Source organism: Fistularia commersonii, chromosome 28 (assembly GCF_037954325.1).
Source record: "Fistularia commersonii isolate RoL2024-O1a breed Wild chromosome 28, RoL_Fcom_v1.0, whole genome shotgun sequence".
Lineage (NCBI taxonomy): Eukaryota > Metazoa > Chordata > Actinopteri > Syngnathiformes > Fistulariidae > Fistularia > Fistularia commersonii.
In genome coordinates this window covers 4,700,755-4,719,598 of record NC_141311.1, presented here as the reverse complement: position 1 = coordinate 4,719,598, position 18,844 = coordinate 4,700,755, and the positions used below count along the sequence as shown (strand labels likewise).

General features: G+C 40.3%; 3 protein-coding genes across 12 annotated transcripts in view; 2 read left to right on the top strand and 1 right to left on the bottom strand.

The window, feature by feature from the left end:
* Positions 1-4,731, top strand: part of brd4 (bromodomain containing 4) — a 28,961-nt gene extending 24,230 nt beyond the window's left edge. For 2 of the 6 annotated variants that reach the window (XM_086175466.1, XM_086175470.1), the window contains exons 13-19: positions 88-1,005; positions 1,367-1,485; positions 1,569-1,722; positions 1,823-1,959; positions 2,075-2,280; positions 2,853-3,141; positions 3,502-4,731. In XM_086175466.1, coding sequence (XP_086031592.1) covers positions 88-1,005; positions 1,367-1,485; positions 1,569-1,722; positions 1,823-1,959; positions 2,075-2,280; positions 2,853-3,141; positions 3,502-3,570 — 1,892 coding nt within the window. In that variant the 3' untranslated portion in view covers positions 3,571-4,731. The remainder of the gene's footprint in view (positions 1-87; positions 1,006-1,366; positions 1,486-1,568; positions 1,723-1,822; positions 1,960-2,074; positions 2,281-2,852; positions 3,142-3,501) is intronic. The other 4 variants (XM_086175469.1, XM_086175471.1, XM_086175468.1 and 1 more) reach the window with 3 other exon arrangements.
* Positions 4,732-10,493: 5,762 nt separating this feature from the next.
* Positions 10,494-15,381, top strand: lpar2a (lysophosphatidic acid receptor 2a). Of its 2 annotated transcripts, XM_086175845.1 has the most exons (5): positions 10,494-10,588; positions 10,986-11,120; positions 11,791-12,543; positions 13,894-14,156; positions 15,066-15,381. In XM_086175845.1, exons 3-5 carry the CDS (start codon positions 11,793-11,795, stop codon positions 15,159-15,161), a joined length of 1,110 nt encoding a protein of 369 aa, XP_086031971.1. In that variant the 5' UTR covers positions 10,494-10,588; positions 10,986-11,120; positions 11,791-11,792; the 3' UTR covers positions 15,162-15,381. The 2 variants fall into 2 exon arrangements, with proteins under 2 accessions (XP_086031971.1, XP_086031970.1); XM_086175844.1 differs by lacking the exon at positions 10,494-10,588 and having other exon boundaries at positions 10,853-11,120.
* A 4-nt stretch (positions 15,382-15,385) lies between these two features.
* Positions 15,386-18,844, bottom strand: part of pbx4 (pre-B-cell leukemia transcription factor 4) — a 34,021-nt gene continuing 30,562 nt past the window's right edge. For all 4 annotated transcript variants that reach the window (XM_086175841.1, XM_086175840.1, XM_086175843.1 and 1 more), the window contains one exon: positions 15,386-18,639. In XM_086175841.1, the coding sequence (XP_086031967.1) occupies positions 18,550-18,639 (90 nt within the window). In that variant the 3' untranslated portion in view covers positions 15,386-18,549. The remainder of the gene's footprint in view (positions 18,640-18,844) is intronic.

The following is an 18,844-nucleotide window of genomic DNA, read 5'->3' as shown; positions in this document are numbered from 1 at the left end:
AACGTCAGTTTTAAAGATTTCTGATTAGAAAAGGACAACATGTGAAAACTGTGTATGATTTCTCTTCCTGTGTTCTATACCTGTCAGCCTTGCACAGCTCCATGCCTCAGCAACCTTCTCGACCCAGTCACAAGGCAGCACCTCTTCATCCCAAACCTCCTCAGCAGCAACCAGCACCTCCTCAGCAGCAGCCAACCCTGCCGCAGCATCAACAACAACAACAACAACAACAACAGCAGCAGCAGCAGCAACAGCAGCAGCAGCAGCAGCATCAACAACAGCAGCAGCAGCAGCAGCAGCAACAGCAACAGCAACAGCAACAACAGCAACAGCAACAGCAACAACAACAGCAGCAGCAGCAGCAGCAACAGCAGCAGCAGCTCCAGCCTCAGTCAACAGCGCCTCCGCAGCACCAGCTACCCTCACAGATCCTTCACCCTCCTCAGCCGTTGCACCCGAGGCCCATGTCCCCACCAACCCTCACACCACAAGGCTTGCTGTCTTCACAGCCTCCACAGATGCTGCTGGAAGATGATGAGGAGCCAGTTTCTACCACACCAATAAATCAAGTACAAATGTACCTGCAGCAATTCCAGCAAGCCCGTCAGCCCCAGCCGCCCATGCAGTCACTCCCGGCACAGGCTCGGCAGCAGCAGCAACAACCTGGACAGCCATCTTTGCTGCAGTCAGTTCAGGGGCAAACTCAGCTCTCCTCTCAGGCCACACTCCCTCCTCCTCAGCTTCCAGTTCAGGCACAGGCTCAGGCAGCCCCACCGCATCAAGCCCCACCACAACAGATTCCTCTCCACCAGGGCCGACACATGGCGCACAGTCAGCAGCACCAACAGCAACAACTGAACTACCAAGGGGGACCTGGACTAGCTGGTCAGCCACAGGGATCACAACATAAAGTATCCATGCAACCCAACAAAGCACAGCAGATTATCCAGCAGCAACAAGAACAGCCCTCCCCTCGCCCAACCAAGGCAGACCCTTTCATTACAGGTTTGTCTGAAAACATGAAACAAAATGAAGTTGTTTAAGGCCTGACTCAGGCATCCTTCATGTGCAGCTCATGTACATTGCAGAGCTTTTTTTTTCTCAATTTCAGTGCCTATATTAAGCCATATTCAAACCAGCACCCCAGCATCTTTCAATGCAGTTTTGTTGATTTGAAAGAATAAACAGGAGGTAATACATGTGGGAGGGGCTTTATTTTCTGTACGCTCCACTTTCTAACGCTGAAAGAAAGACAATATATGAAAAGGACACAGTCATGTGAAACCAAATAAACCAGGTGTTATATTTTAATGTTATGACTTTATTATTTGAGCTGAAGATGTTTGCCATATCTCTTTGTTTACAGGTCATATGAGGGATAACCCATCTCCGATTCTGATGCATTCCCCACAACTTCCCCAGTATCCACCCGTGTCTCACCCGTCTCCACCACACAATATGCAGCCCAAAAAGGTCAGAAATCCTGTAAGTACTGGTCTAGATTCTTTCAGTGGATTGGTATATGCTAATTATGTTTACATTGAGACGCTTTCCATTTTCATCCAAAGCAACAAAGGGTGCCTGGTGCCCAAGGTGTTTTGAAGGAGGAGAAACTTCCCCCGTCCCCAGTGATGAGGGGCGAGTCATTTAATCCTGCACTGAGACCAGACCATCACAAACATCCTGAAAACAAGCCTTGTCAGCCAGGTCACAGCCAACAGAGTGAGCACAGACACCTTGACTGCTCTATCTCTGCAAAAAAAAAAAAGCCACACAATGTTGACACCACATCTGTTGTTTGTGTGCACTTAATGTCGAACAGATGTGAAGTCCATCGACAGCTCACAGCCTGTCATCCGCTCCTCTGAGCCCAGTGGACCGCCCTCGTCCCTTCAAGACAAGGAGAAGTTCAAACAGGAGTCTAAAGCACCTATTGCACCCAAAAAGGTACAGGGAAATGTAAGGCTCGCTTTTTAAAATTATCTCATATAATTCAAAATTTCCAGCCGTTTGCATTTTGAATCTGTCAGATTGCTTCAGAGAAGTTTTCTCTTCTGTGTGCTTGTTTGCTCAGGATGTGAAACTGAAGAATATGGGCTCATGGGCTAGCCTTGCACAAAAGTCCACATCTACACCCTTATCTGCCGTAAAGTCATCCAGTGACAGCTTTGAGCAATTCCGCCGTGTTGCCCGAGAGAAAGAGGAGAGGGAGAAAGCCCTGAAGGCTCAAGCAGAGCAGGCAGAAAAAGACCGGCTACGCAGAGAACAGGATAAATTACGGTATGTTTGTCATGGAAAAGGCTTGACACAATAAATAGGAGACCAAACCTCAACACTATATTCAATTAATTTCAGTTTGTTTAGTTATCTGCAAATGTATCGGTTTCTTCTGCCTTATAAGAATGGGACACCACAGACTAACTGATTGTGTAATACATCCCCTAAATTGTGAAACAAAAATATTTATGCTGAGATAATTGCTGATGGGTTCAACTTGTCAGATTTTTCCCAGATGTCCCATTTACCCAGGTGATTTAGGGTCTGAATTTGAAACGACCAAAAGGAATTTGGTTTGTTCGAAATTTGTTTGAAGTGTTTGTGGGTCAGTGTTGCTTTCAGTTACATGCCACTGGCATCAGCTCACACGCAAGTAATATTACACATTTACGGTGTGGATTTACAATTCCACAAGCATGGCTAAGCTGACTCTTCTGCTGCATAATTCATACGATTTTCCCTTTTAGTTTTATATATAGCTCTCTGCATTCTCCAGGATGGCACCACATGTGCCATGATGCCGAGCGGGAAATTTAGATCACAAAGTTTGAATTATCATCCTGTATGTTTCCCAGAGGTCGGGATGAAGATGATGTCATGGAGCCAAGCAGACGGGTGCACGAGGAACCTCGCAGGCGTCTGGAGCAGCAGCACATTCAAGCCCCTTCGCAGCAGCAGCAGCAGCAGCAGCAGCAGCAGCAGCAGCAGCAGCAGCAAACGCAACAGCAGCAAGAGCCTCAGCCGGCTGCCATACAGCAACCTCCGCAGCCCCCAACACCACCTCAGCCCACCATACAGAACCCCCTTGACCAACAGAGGGAGTTAGCGCGGCGCCGGGAGCAGGAGCGTAGGAGGCGAGAAGCGGTGAGATGATCACTACTAGCACTCTTGATGGAGGTCCTCGGTCATCCGGGTCACGGTTAATTCTTGTCGAAATCTTTTCTTGGCAACTGAGAAGGGGATGTCTTCCCTTTAGAAAGTTTCACCTCTCATCTTCAATGCGTAGCCTTTAAGGGCTCAGTTGCCACATCAAGATTTCGACAAGAATTATTAGCACTCCCTAATTTTGTGATTTAAAGCGGTTGACTTTTGTAATGGAAAAAAACTAGTTCAGTCAAAAATATCAACATATCAAGTTCACATTGGTTAGTGCTGGAGGTATTTTTCAGAAGCATTTCCTAAAATTATAGTTCTTGACAAAAACACTTTGATTTCTCTCCACAGATGGCAGCAACGATTGACATGAATTTCCAAAGTGACTTAATGGCTATCTTTGAGGAGAATCTGTTTTGAAAGAAGAAGCAACTGAAACGTAACTGCAAAAAAAAAAAAAAAAAGACGAAGAAAAGACAAAAAAAAAAAACCTTGGAGGAATTACATTTTGTTTTAAGAAAGATCGCTGAGGGACAAGGACTATGTGGAAGTGACAGGCCTTCACTGACGGATACAAACATCGGACCAGCGGTCACTGCTAGCTTTGCCCTCGTGGACCGAAACACACACTCAACCCATGGGGATCGTCTCATCGCTGAGGATATCATTTCCTGGGAAATAGACTTGGCCTGCGTGATATCTCGACCGGAGCGAGGACCCATGTTGGCACAGATGCCTTCGTCACACTTTATTCTCTCAGTGTGTGGCGGCACAATAATTGGAGGAGTAAAGCGATCCCAGAAACTTTGAAAATGCTCTGAAGATTTACTGACAGACTGCGCAGAAGTGTTTTGACACTGCCAGATGTGGAGTGATCAAGAAGACTGGTCTTTTATGTCGTTATGTTTTTGTTTGTTGTAAGTGAACACACGTAATGGTTGAGGGGGGGTGGCAACTTCCACACTGTAAATCATGTATATTTCTCAACAGAGAAGGTACAGTTTGCCTTACACCTCTTTCCTAAAAAGACCATTATGTTCTGTGGCCTGCACACATGGACAAACCAGTAACATTTACAGCCAGGAGTAGGAGCAGTGCAGACCTTTTTCATCATCTAGTATCTACTGTAAAGAAGTATTTTCTTATACTACAATAACTGTTTATTTTGGATCTTTTTTTTCTTCCCCTCTTCGAGTCTTTGAATCTTCACATCAATACACTCCACCACGTCTATGCCAAACAACCCATTATCTTTTATTCTCAAGTTATTGTCCTAAAAACATTGTAGGTAGCTAAAGGAAAAAAAAACAAAATATATGCATTATCATAGTTCCAGCAAGTATTTATCAAAGATAGTTGAAGCTTTCATCCTGCCTTGTATTTCTCATGTAAAGCTCCAACTGTCAGCAGAAGATTGGGACAGTCCATCGTTTCTGAGCTTTACTTCTAATTTTATTTCACTACCAATGTTGCACCATTATTTGTATTACACTTTGAGACGTAACGTTGGAAATGCTCATAACAACGGTGTGTTCATAGCAGCCACACTACTGGATTGGTACAGGAATGAAAAGATGAAAAGGCCCCATGCTCTTTCTCTCCCTCTCTCTCTCCCTCCCTCTCTCTCTCTCTCTCTCTCTCTCTCTCTCTCTCTCTCTCTCTCTCTCTCTCTCTCTCTCTCTCTCTCTCTCTCTCTCTCTCTCTCTCTCTCTCTCTCTCTCTCTCTCTCTCTCTCTCTCTCTCTCTCTCTCTCTCTCTCTCTCTATCTATCTTTCTCACTCTTGTCAGCTCTTGTTTGGCTCAGTCTCTCCTGAACGCTTTGATAGATAGCCAGGGTGTTTGAGGCGGGAAGGGTCAATCAGGGAAACAAGACAAATATCCTCTTTAGAGCTGTTACTTGAATCAGGTTTAGAAAAATGAATGAAAAGAGCTCATGCGTAGTCGTTTTGCATCCCATCTAATTGCTTCAAGTCTTCGAATTCACTGAGGGCACACAATACAAAATAAAAAGACAAACAAGGTAAGAAACTGAAAAAAACTTTGATTTTTTTATCTTTGTTCTTGTTCGATAATAGTGGATGTGAGTTATTCTGTTCTTGGAGACTTTGGTTGGGCGAACGATGGCTTGAAATCTGAAAGCATCTGTCTAAGCACGTCTCTTACGGTGTTTTTTTTCTCCAGTGCCTGTATTGTATTGCAATTCTCGTTGGCTATATTACACTGGGAGGGAGGGCTAGAGAGGAGAACAACAGAATCGAGTAGTGTAATATTCGAATGGGTGGGAGGGGGGGGGGGTCTTCAGAAAGAGTTTGTGTAAAAAAAAAAAAAAAAAAAAGAACAATAATTAAAAAAGGATAAGACAGCGTTTTATATTTTACCCGTTGTCAATATTCGGGTTTTAAATTTAGTTTTAGCTGGACTTCAATGAGTGTACACATCTGACAACTACTTTCTCATTATGTTCAATCAGCAGATTTTAGATAGATAATGTTTCAGCGTCGCCACACTAGTGTGAGTCGGGTCTGTGGGTGTGATTGTGTACATTTGGATGGCTGTGTGACTGTTTTGTTTTTAAGTGTGTGGTGCAGGGAGGCTTGTTCCCCAGTGCAGATAAATAACTACGGAAGAGAAGAATAAACAGATGAACAGTACTTCAGGATAACTTGTTTTGTGCTTAAGTCACCTTTTTAATTTCTATGAAGTCCACCATATATGACTATATCATTTTTATCACTAGACTGGCTTTGAAAGGGTAAAACAAAAACAAAAAAAAAAAAACATTCATTCCTTCTTAGCTTTTTTCCTTTTCACAATAACTGTTGTGCCATGTGTTCTACAGAGAATGTGCTGACTCGCAGCTCAGCCCAGAGTTTGCTTTATTCAGGTATTTTATTTTGTGTTACATATGTTCAGTTTTGGAGGTTTTGTTCAAACAATTTCCTCGATTATTGTTTGGTATGTGAGTGGTCTTTCGAGGTCTCTGATTCAGTCTGTTATGATCATTGAATAAACTCATCTCTTTTATAGAAAATTAAAAAAATAAACAAAAAGTCCCACTATTTTCAGTCTTTATTTCTCACAGTAGATCCTTGTGGCTCTGCCTTTCACATGGGGGATTCAGTTTTTACAATTCTTTTTAGGATTATTGTGACTTGATGAATTACAAATGGGATCTATCCTTGACACCTTGTGCTTTGGTATCAATGGATACCTTCCTAACGTCACATTATTGAAGCAAAGAACTAAACAATTTCAGTTTTGCCCATAACAGAAAATCAGAATATCATGTCATTAGTTAAAATCAATAAGTGAATTAATATTCTCCCACTTGTAAATGTCGATGTTTTAGGACCAACTTGAATCCATCTCACTACTTTAGCTATTACAAGTCATAAATACCCATCAATTATCTTACACTTATCCTGCACTTTTATTGAACTTTCTCCCACTGGCGTTAGTAACAGACTGCAACAATGGCTTAATAATCACTTGAATAGTGATTTATTGAATCAATGAACACTGGCTGAACGTTAGTTGAATGTACTCACTTTTTTATGCAATTTTGTGATCTGGAAAAAAAAAATTGAGTTAAAGCAATGTGGGCCCAAAATATTGATGAAGAAAAATATGTAAATGATCAAAATGAAATAAGCATATAATGTGGTCTTTACTTAAGTGATATTTACAATACAACACATATGCACTTAATATTGTATTTTTAAAAGTTACAGTTAGGCTCAATGGAATGATGTTTCACTGCCACCTAGCGGTGAAATAAAAGGTCTGCTGAAATACAAACTGATTTGTAATCGTATCAATATTACTTACAAATAAATATTAACCCATCAATCACCATCGAAAAGGACGTTTCATAAATCCCGGTCAGTGCATTAGACACTGTTTATAGTCCTGCAATTCTTATTAATAAGTAATGGTGGTCAAACTATTTTTTTTTCCTGTTCGAGCTGACGGACTTATAGAGTATTGGGGAATTATTGGTTCACCTTTCTAATTTGGTTCCGCAATCAACTTATCGATTATGCTTGTGAAGGACATTAAGAAGCGATGTCTTCGTGTAACGTTAACATTGCAAAATAAATTAACCAGTAAAGACACCGGCTTTCCTTTCTGACATGGAATTTTAGAGTATTCTATTTAGTTGTTTTTTATTTAATTATGTGCGAAAACATCGCACTGCTGTCACATGTTTCAGTAATTTATTTTTCTTTTACTTTATTTATGATCCTTGTAAATGTTTGCTTGGTACATTTTACCTGCAGCTCCCACCGGTTCACCACTGAAACGGACACGTGTTAGAGTCGTTGATGATCAACAATAATTCAAAAAAACTAAATTAGCAAAAAAGGCATGTAATATACATATGTAACATTATATATAATGTTACACACAATATACATACATATTATACAAATATTTATATAGAATACAATATCTATATATAATGCATATATATACATATATATGCATTTATATAAAATACAATATGTATATATCATAAAAAAATTCACACACACATATATGTACATACACACACATATATGTATATATACATTATATATACATGCATACATATCTACCTATATAAAATACAATATGTATATATAATAAAATAATATACACACACACATATATATATATACATATCTACATACACACATATATATGTATGTATCAATGTATATATATACACATGCATATACACAATATATATGTTTATATACATATACATATATAGGTGTATATATATATACACACACATATATATATACCTATATATACACAAATATATATATATTTATATACACACACAGATATATATATATATATACATACCTGTATATATATGTGTGTGTATAAATACATTTATATACATATATATATGTGTTTATATATATGTGAATATATACGTATATATGTATATATGCGTAGTATATTGTTTTTTTGTATATATACACATTTATATATATATATATATGACAACTTGTATCATTCTCAGTGAATTAAAATCTTGAACGAGAAACGAGTTATGTTCTAATGACAAAAAAAAACAAGTCCTATTAGTCCCCTTGCTATGCTTACGTTGTGTCGACATAAAAATATGTACATTATTCACTATCTTATATTTCTCATAGATGATTCTTATCTTTTTTTAGTTAATAATGTTAGATCACCTGCTTTGGCAGTATTGGAGTGATACTTCAGATAGGGGCACTTCAATGAAAAGTTAACACAGGACACAGGATTAGTGTCACTGATGACAATCAATCAATCAGTTAATAGATCAAGTAGCGCTGCAGTTCACCATTGTGACCACTAGGGGGCAACAATGACTCCGTATTCTTCGACTGCGTCGCCTTTTTGGTTTTATTTGATTAAGTAAGAAATCATTATATACTTCGACTTGTAATGAATGATTTTAAAATATAAGTAGACAATTGCTCTGATTGCGCTGCCAACGGCACTGACATGAATGAATTGATCTACATGGCAAATGTTAAGAAATTAAATAGAAGAGATATGAGAATAATAATGATAAGAACGGTAATAAAGGGGGTTTCGGTTACAGGGAATAGGGTTATATGGAAGAGTTTGAGACACAGAGAATATGGCTAGATGGATGGTTATTTGCTGTGGCGAGCTGAGAAAGCAGCAAACGAAAGGAAAAAAAAAAGAAAAGAAGATAGTTTCATGGAAATCATCTAATACTTCCTGGATAGGAGTTGCTCCAGATACCTGCCAGGCAGCCAGCCGCTCACCTGCAGCAAACAATGAGAGCGACGGGGAGTGGCCGACCTTATGTCCCCAAATGTTTGAGATGTAGTCATGAACTCATACTTCAGTTCTGCTTGTTTGCAATGCATTGATGAAGGTTTCTAATTGGCTTTGAGCATAATGAACATTCAGTTACTTTCTTTTGTCTTTATTCTTTGATATACATCTTAATTGAGTCTTGAAGATTTTTTTTTCAATACATAATAAATCAGGGAAAATTAGCACAACCACTTCATTACGAAATATTGGCCTGGAGCTGATGATTAAATCACACATTAGGACTAAAAATAAAAAAAACAACACAAAACTGCTGTCTTCAACAGATAGCAAGCAGATTACCATAAACCTGCCAGCAGACAAACAGGTGTCATTCCTGAGCTGGCCGTGGCTTCCCGAAGGGCAGTCATGTTCTGCGTCATCAGGCTCTTCTTGTTCTTCAAGCCGACATCTAGTAACATCAAGCATGACATTCTGGTCAAAACGGTGATTCAAAAAGGCAAAAATTTGCCGGCGGGTTCAGAGCTCTTTCAGGAACCCTGCGGACCGCAGAGCTGGATTGTCGCGGCTCGAGTGAAAACGTCTTGGGAGCAGGCCGCTGCCAAATATTGTGCCACGGAAAGTTTTAAGCCAATATTTGGGCACGAGCGAGCCCCCCCTCACGTTCAAAAGAAGGACGGACGAGACTATTCAAATCGTCAGATGGTGAGGCAGACAGTCGGTAGATTGTGCAATTATACAACCTCACGATTTTGCAAGATGCAAACCGCTGACCCGTCGGTTCCATAGAAATCAGTAACCTCCGGCTCTCAGGCAGAGACCAACTTGAAAAGATGCAGAGAAACCAGCCATCCGTGACCAGAGTTAATAAGTTACTAGATTCTGGTTATTTGAAAAGGACTAACAGTCGGATGCAATATGAACCAAGTTATTTTGGGATGACCCCCCCCCCTACGCCCTCCATCTCCCATCATGTAGAACCAACTAATGCTTCAATGATCATTCAGATTCTGAGAGTTCTTGTCTAGTTGTAGACCTTCATTAATGGCTTTTGTTCGGTTTCTTGTATTTTTTTTGGCTGTCTTAAAGTCAGTTTGAGTGCGTTTCTTCCTCATGCAAGGACAGACTTATGCTTAACCCGAGGAATCGGACCCTTTGCTCTGTTTGTCCCTTATCATAACACTATGTGTTTACTCTCATTTACTGGAATCAAAGGGCGTGAACGGGACAAGTTATATGGAACTTTATCTACAACGGAAAGAAATCATGATTAAAAAATGGAAAGTGGACTCTTCCAAGGAACAATATGTCTCAACCAGGTCATGGATGTTGATTCAAAACATTTTTTTCAAAGCAAATTCTAAGTGACACTGATATCACTTCCCCCTCCCTGACTAATGACTTCCTGTTTAGGTGTCGCTTCATTATCATTACAAAGCTCATCGCACCTGTGACAAACATTTGGAGAGGAAAGGAGCGGCAGGTCTGAAAGCCACAAATATTTAAGATGCGACAATGAAATCTGAGTTTCGCAAACAACTAAACAGTTACGTAACTGTAAGTTTTAAATTACACACAGTCTTTTCAAAATTCATGTCACTTCTTGTAACTCCCTGCTGACGCCTTGATGGTCTGCTAGTTTTAACAGGTGAGCTTTTACAAAAAAAAAAAATGTGTGTGTCTGGATGGAAGAATGGAAACTCAGCAAAAGCAAAGAAAAACACCAAAGTTAACATAGAAAATATAAATTCTAGTAATTAAAAAAAAAAAAAAAAAAAAAGACGGGGAGGAGCAAATCCAAATCGAAACTTGAACCGTTCAGTTTAATTTGTTCAAGGCTCTATAACCGTTCAATTTATTGTATATACTTTAACCTTTATTCTTTTTTTTTTTTTTTGATGTTATTGTAGATCTCTGGTACGTTTAAAAAGCAGGGGGGAATTTTAAAAAAAAACAAACAAACAAACAAACTCAAGTGTTAATCTTAATTCCGATTTTTTTTGCTGTCCGTGAACGCCTCGTTACCTGTCCGTCGGGTCCTGCAGCTGCCGGGAAAAAACAATCTGTATCCATAGAAAGTGTCTCCGCGCCCGACACACGCACGGACACCAGCCGTTTGTTCACCGGATGGCCGGCACTTTGACACCGGATCCACCTGGATGGAGGCCTTGAAACTGGCGGTGAGTTTTATTTATTTTTTATTTATTTTTTTGTTCTCTTTTTATTTCATTTAAAAAAAAAAAGAAAGAAATTCTTTTTTAAACTGGTACCAAGCAGGTGGGATATCTTGGTTTCAGCAAGCTGTTAAACACGAAGTACTTTTCAATTCTTAATACTTAATTAAATGAAAACTAAAATAGATTCCTCTATGTGCATATTTACATTTGTTCTATATCAAAAACTTCATTAGGAAATGGTTGAACTGCGAGATTTCATCACAGATTCTCTTTTTTTTTCTCAAGGTACACTACAATATTAGTGCATATCTAGTCTTTAACACTGTAATTTTTATTATTTGTTTCAAACGTATTTGTATATATTCAAGGCACCTAACCATTCTTGGATGTTTATATTCAGTTTGTTTTGAACAAATGTGTAGCTACAGATTTTTTTTTTTTAATGAGTAATTGAAATTTTATTTGCCTATTTAGTAGCATCAGCATATGTATAATACACTTCTATTTTTTTTGTTGTTGAGAAAACTGCATGTACAACTCTGCCACTTTTAATCAAGGGGATTAATAGAAGAAGTGCACGTGTGGGTTATTTCAACGGAGTAAGTGACAAAGCACATTACATGTGGGTGCTTCTTGAAAGGTTTGCGCCGCCCGTGTGTTTCTCCTTTTGCAGTTATGGCCTCGGAGGGAAATACCTGGAACACCTGCGAGCACGGCCACAACGTCACCTTCTTCTACAATTTGGTCGGGAAGAAGATCAACGTGGTGTGGACGACTCGGGACTACGTGGTGATCGGACTCGGCTTGACCGTGTGTCTGATCGTGGTTCTGGCCAACCTGATGGTGATGGTGGCCATCTTTAAAAACCGGCTTTTCCATTTTCCCATCTACTACCTCCTGGGCAACATGGCGGCGGCCGACCTGTTCGCGGGCGTGGCCTACGCCAACCTGATGTTGAACACGGGGCCGTGGACCCAGATGCTCACGAAGGAGCAGTGGTACATCCGCGGGGCTCTGATCGACATCAGCCTCACGGCCTCGGTGGCCAACCTCCTGGCCGTGGCCGTGGAGCGCCATCAGACCATCATCACCATGCAGCTGCACAGCAAGATGACCAAGCGGCGCGTGGTGCTCCTCATAGTCTGCATCTGGGCCGTGAGTATTCTGATGGGACTGGTACCTTCCACCATTTGGAACTGCGAGTGCGACCTGGACGATTGCTCCACGGTCGCTCCCCTCTACAGCCGCCGCTTCCTTGTTTTCTGGGCGATTCTCAATCTGCTCACTTTCTTCATCATGGTGGCCATGTACGTGCGCATCTTCTTCCATGTGAGATGCCTGAGTCACGATGTGTCCCAGCATACCAACGATCTGCTGCACAGGCAGACCGTGGTCAACCTGATGAAAACCATTTCATTAGTTCTGGGTGAGTCTGCAACTCCGTACTAGACATAACTGTAAATCAAAGGTCAAATTTGTCGGGTGTCAAATTTTATTTTTTGTCAGATGAATTGAGAGGGCAGAGCCGGGATAGCAGATGAGTCAATTCTCATCAATTAGTGTGACCATTCAAAGTCACGAGTTTCAAAGAAATGAACCGATTTCGGGGAAAATTGGCCTAGTTGCCACGGTGCCCGTCCTGCAGAAATAATATAATCTCCTCTCTGTGCGTGCAGGAGTGAGCCAGACACCTGTCCTACCAGTTGTCTCAGTAATGTGAAATGAATATTTTTTCATAGTTCTGCAAAAGTACCAACACGATAATGCCAATTCTCAAAATGATAATTCTAGTTCAGCTGAGTCAAACAAAAGCAATTAGCCTTTCAAGAACAATACTTGTTTGATTGACAGCTGCTTATTGTGACTAAAGGAAAGGAAATTATTCATTCAAGTCTCACATTTAGAATACTTCAACTCACACAAAATACACCTCAAACTGATACAGTTTGTAGTCCTGTTTAACATAAGTCAATGAACGTGTGGGTGGCTTCTCTTCACTGAAGCTGCGCCCTTTTTCCTTGGGTAAGATCTTTGTGAGTTAAGATGCAGCGCAACTACGTCAACTTATTCGGTCAAGTTTCGCAGATTCTTGCTTTGTGGACGTTTTTATCATAAATACTATGCACTGGAGAATGACTTTACAACCCAATATGACAATTTGCCACCCACGGATTATCGATACTGCTGCTTGACCGATATTCAATTTAGATTATAATCTCCTACCAGTAACTGCACTTAATTTTCTCACGAACAAGTAAGAGGTCACCTTTTGGTTTAACTGTGCACATTTGGCTTTCGCTTTGAGTTTTACTCAACAACAATGACTAAAACATGCTATTCTTCAGTAGCTCACTGGTTTGCTTGTTTCTCCGTGGCAAATTCCCTGCAGTGACTCACCGTTGAAGTATTCATCTATGCGATATGCACTAAATGTTGGTGGCGACTAGAAATTCCAGAAAGAGTCCGAAAGCAATAACACAATGTCATGTTTCTTGCAAAAGCAGCCTCCCACTTTAACACAAACCTTTTTTTCCACCCCCTCTCTTGCATCAGTCAGATTACAGAGCAGCACTTATTGTTAAAAGGCTGTGCGGAATCCCATGTCAAAAGTAGACGTGACCCAGGACTTATTGTTTATGATCCACTTTAAGTTAAGTGCATAAGACAATGGCCAACAACGTACAAATGCCAGTCAATACGGCTGCACTTTGAGGCCATTCGTGTCATTATTACCTTGAGTTTGTCGCTAACAACTGTTTCACCTGTCTCGCCGCAGGTGCTTTTGTGATCTGCTGGACGCCGGGCCTCGTCATCCTCTTACTGGACGGGCTTCTGGGCAAATCCAGCCATGCCAACACCTACGAGAAGTTCTGCTTGATTATTGCAGAGTGCAATTCCTTGGTCAATCCAATCATTTATTCCCTGCGGGACGCCGAGATGCGAAGGACGTTCAAGTGGATCCTGTGCTGCCTGTGTCAGAAGAGCAACGACCCGATGAGGAGGGACTCCCCGGGGGAGGCCGAATCCCCCCTGGCAGAGGTACATGCACCTATAGAGGGTTCTGTTTATTGTTCAGAAGTATGATAGGTTGCACATTTTTCTTCCCCAAAGTCTGCTCCGTTTATCATTACAGGTGTAGATTAACCGGCAGATGTGTATAGGAGGGGACAATGTTCTCTGCTGTTTATACCTCGACCTGCTATCTGATCCTCGGAGTCAGACTGAATGTTCTTGTTTTTCGTCTTCGGCGCAGGAACAAATTTCAGATTAGTTTTCTCGTACAAGAGGCATCAGAAACTGTCTGAACTTGCTAAAGATTGCATTTGAATGAATGTGATACGATCGGCTCCATCACTTAATTCAAGGGTTTCCGAAAGGGTGTCTAGCCATGATATCCAGATACAAGATGAATTTAAAATTGCTTATTCCCAGAATAATTGTCACCCAAGATAAAAAGTAGCATTTATACATCATTGATTGAATGGATTTAGTCCTATTCATTTTACTGTTTAACATACCCATGACAATTATATCCATTTTGAAATGAATGAATGAATGAATGTATTTATTTTTTGTCTTGTGTTACTCAGTGTTAATTTAAAAGAAAAGTGCAATATAGGTATAAAGTAAATTGTTTATAAATAATCATTATTGTTTTACAACCCAAATAAGTGGTCACTGGTATCTTTTTTTTAATGGTGTTGGTTGTTTTTAAACTTTGGAAACCTGTGAAGAAATTCCCATTTTTAGATGAATTAAAAATATGTGTTGTTTAATATGTTTAATTCCTACCTGTCTGAGTGGCATTGGCACAAATACATCTAAATTTCATAAAACATTTTGTTGTGCTACACGGAGTCCACGCAATTCATGGATTTGGGAAAAAAAAGCAAAATCCTTTATGTGCATTGGATCCTGACATATTTAATAATTTGTCTTTTTCAACAGGAAAGCTCTGCCTTTGTCCAGACATCAAAAGAAAATGCTGCCCGTATGCCTGAAGAAATGAGCATTAAAGAAGACAAATGGTCGATGGGGTTTTGAAGACTGAAATGAAAACAAGGAAACGATTCTGACTTTTACTGAACTGAAACAGAACTGGTTTTGTCGCGTTGGCATTTGTGGATCCGAATACAACCATTAGATCTACTCGCTTCTTGTGTGCATGTTGGATACATGCGGTGTTTTCTCGAAATGTTTTTCCTCAGTCTCTGCGAGACTGGGTGTTGTTTCAAGTTGCATATAAGATTCAGGTATTAACCATCACATTGGTGCAATCTCTTCTTTTATTACATTTGACTATCACAAGAGCGTTTGTGACAAATTATGAAATGAAACACTCCTAATATCTGAAATCAAATACTGAAAAAAAAAAAAATCACACTAAATCATTTTATTAATTTTCTAATAAGAACACTACAATTTGTCATTCTTCCTTTGTTTTACTCTTTCTAGAACAATTCTAAAGTTGAGGTATAAAAGGAGTTCATACAGACTGACAAGTCTGAAAACAGTGGGGGTTATATACAAGAGAAATGGAAAGACAGAGGTAGAGCGGGGTAAATACAAGGGAAAGAGGGGAGATACAAATATACTAATCAAAATTAAAGAAATCAAAAAGGGTTTAAGAAGCCACTCAGTGCTGTGGAAGTCATTTAGTCAACTGAACAAGTCTCCAAACAAGATTTAAACAATTGAAATATTGGAAGTCACAGTCCAATAATAACCCTTGCATTTTCTACTTTGTCAGACTGGGCTGATGTATTTACAGCTCCACTTGAATCCAACTGTTAAAACAGTTTTAATCTATGTTGCCAGTCAATTTAACAGATTGATCTGTAGATCAAAAGTGGCCTTGAACATTAAGGTTGCTGTAAAATAAAATAAAAAACAAAACTGCGGAATGGAAAAGGAGGATATCTGATGAGGAACAATCACATTCATACAGTATTCAAATAATGCAGAAAGTCAACGAGAAAACCCATATGCCAATTCTCCTCCCACAGCACCAAATAGCCAATCTGTAAACCTTATATTGCCACCCGGTTATGTAACAAAATACCTAAATAATATTCAAAAACAATACAGAGTTATAGTGAATCCTGTGAAACAAAGGCCAAATAAAATTGGTGTCTCAACCAAACATCAAAATTTATAAAAGAAACAAATACTGAAACATTACACAAACTGTACAGTGACATCCATTACAACAGGTAGAAAAAGAGGGAAGGGGGTGATAATTTGGTGTGGCGATAACATTATTCATAAAATACAGTCGTATGAACTGCGATGAGTAACAAAACAAGTAATTACATGTAGGATATCACATTTGACCAGCTTACAAGCTTAAATTTTGTTCTGTAACATTGTTCGACAAAGTCTGGACTGACACATAAATCTTCATAAGGCTTTACCTTACTATCAAAATGCAAATGCTTTATAATTAACATAGGTATGTATAAAACGTCCAAAAGAATGAAAAATAAAACAATTCTTTTCCTAGACAGGTTAAAGAGTTTGACTACACCCAGTGCTGCCTCTTTTTTTTTTTTTTGGTAACAGAGGAGAGAGAAGCCCTTGCCCAATCGGCCGTAGAAAGAAAAAAACAATGTCGTTATGGTTTTACCAGAACTTATGAAAGGAAGGGATCGTTGAAACAGGTGCACAAAATCAAATTATACATGTGACGCGACGGTCCTCACTCCAACAACCTTACTGTGAAGCCCACCCCCACCCCCTGCCAAAAAACAAAACAAAAAAAAAAAAAAACAAACCAAAAACAAAAAAAACCTCGAGGCATGACAACACCACACAGAGAGACACACACAAATATAATTCCCTCTTCTCCTCAAACTGAAGAAGTGGCTGCGCACCAACTTTAGAGACACAGAGTAGCATTATTACATTACTGAATGTGGTATTTTTGGTTTTGGTACAACAGAAGGTTGTAGTGTGTTGCCTTGGGCTCACAAGCTTACATGTTTCAGGACAGTGAGGAGATCTCAGTTCAACCCCACCTCGTGTGTGTCGTTCGCTGGTGGAAGCACAGTCTCTGTAACGCTTACAAGGACAGAGGGCACCTGACAGTTTGACTAAGACATCCGTAGAACACTGTATGCACACGCCCACACGGAGACACACACATCATAGCAATACATGATGCACTTTTTCCTTTTTGGTCTGACTGTAATAATTTTACCCTTTATTTTTCTTTTTTTTTTTTTTGTTAATTAAAAAACAAAGCTAAAAACTCAGGTTAAATGAAAGCAAAAATATCACGCCTAGAAGTCCTACATGCATGGAAGACAGTCACGTTACTAAATTCGTCATGTTTGTCCCAACAACACATCACTGCCCCACAATATTTCAACCTCATGTCATTTAGATGCTTTATTGAGCTAATTTTTGGTGGTGGCTGGTGCATTCTTGGTGAAACAGCATTAGAAAATAGCCTACAATCAAACTAAAGGACAGAAAGCAAGAAGTTAGGTCTACAAGCCATCTACCAGCACCCTCTATTGGTTAGCAACAAAAAGGGCCATTAGTTACATCCCCTCAGCCAAAGATATTCTCCTCTCTGCCCTTTCCTCTGCTTCTCACCAGCCCTATTATCGCCAGTCCAGCCTGATTTAGAACAGTGATCCCCCCGACTTCCCTTTTACAGGTAGTGACACCCATAACAAGGATGCGAACTTTTGTGCTTGACACATTGTTAATGTCAACATGGAGAAGACAGAAAAGTTGCGAGTTGCGGAGGGGGAGCGTGCACGCACGGTTGTGCATTTCTTCACTCTGAAATCTCCGACAGAATGAAACATCAAGCTATAAAGGACCAGAAGATACAACGGTATCTTGTGTTGGCAGAGGGTATTCTGGGAGGAACAGATGTGTTGACAACTACAGGGGCAGCACTTTGGTACGAGCAAGGTGAGCAGAGCTCCCTGGTGATCCGTAACAACAGTTTGGCTGTCAAATGCCAAGGCTTCAAGAGATACAGGCAATCACACACAGTTTTCCAAAGCAAAGGGTTGAGTGCGGAGGTCAACAGCACATGGACAAGCTGTGTGATTATTGTGTGAAGTTAACGTGCATATACACATAATGTACAGACATCATGATCATCTACACAGCTGAGTCAGTGGTTTTCAAAAAGTCCTCAACAGCAAAGAGGTTACCTATTTGTCTCAGCATCTGCTGACTCCATCCCTCATAAATTTGGAGGTACAGAGCTTCTGGAGTTGAAGTTGAACTGTGAAGGGGAGGGGGAAACCCTCCCGGCTAATGTTCGGCTGTCCTGTGTTCCAGCACAGTGTGCGGCTGTCTAGTTGAGAAACGATGGAGTTGTGGCAAATGGAGACAGAAGTTGTTTGTCAGAGTTGACCAAAGTGGGAATGGAGTGACGGTAGAGAGAGAGAGAGAGAGAGCCACCGAATCAGTTGGAGGTGTCGGAGTGGACGCTGCCAGGAGGACCGGGCGGGGAGGTGACGGAGGAGGGATTGGTTGTGTCCTGCCAGCTGTTAGCCTGCAGACAGTCACACAAGTGAGCTTCCAGCATTTAAAAAGTACTCTCAAAATGAATTGTAAGGAGGCTTTGTGGTGTCAGACAAGTCTATTTCATTTTATGAAATACCGACAGATTTTAAATGTTAGGAACTTCGTAAAAAACCCTCTCTCCAAACTTGTTTTGCAGGACTGTTTAAGGGTATATTGTTTGTGTTTTTGTTTTA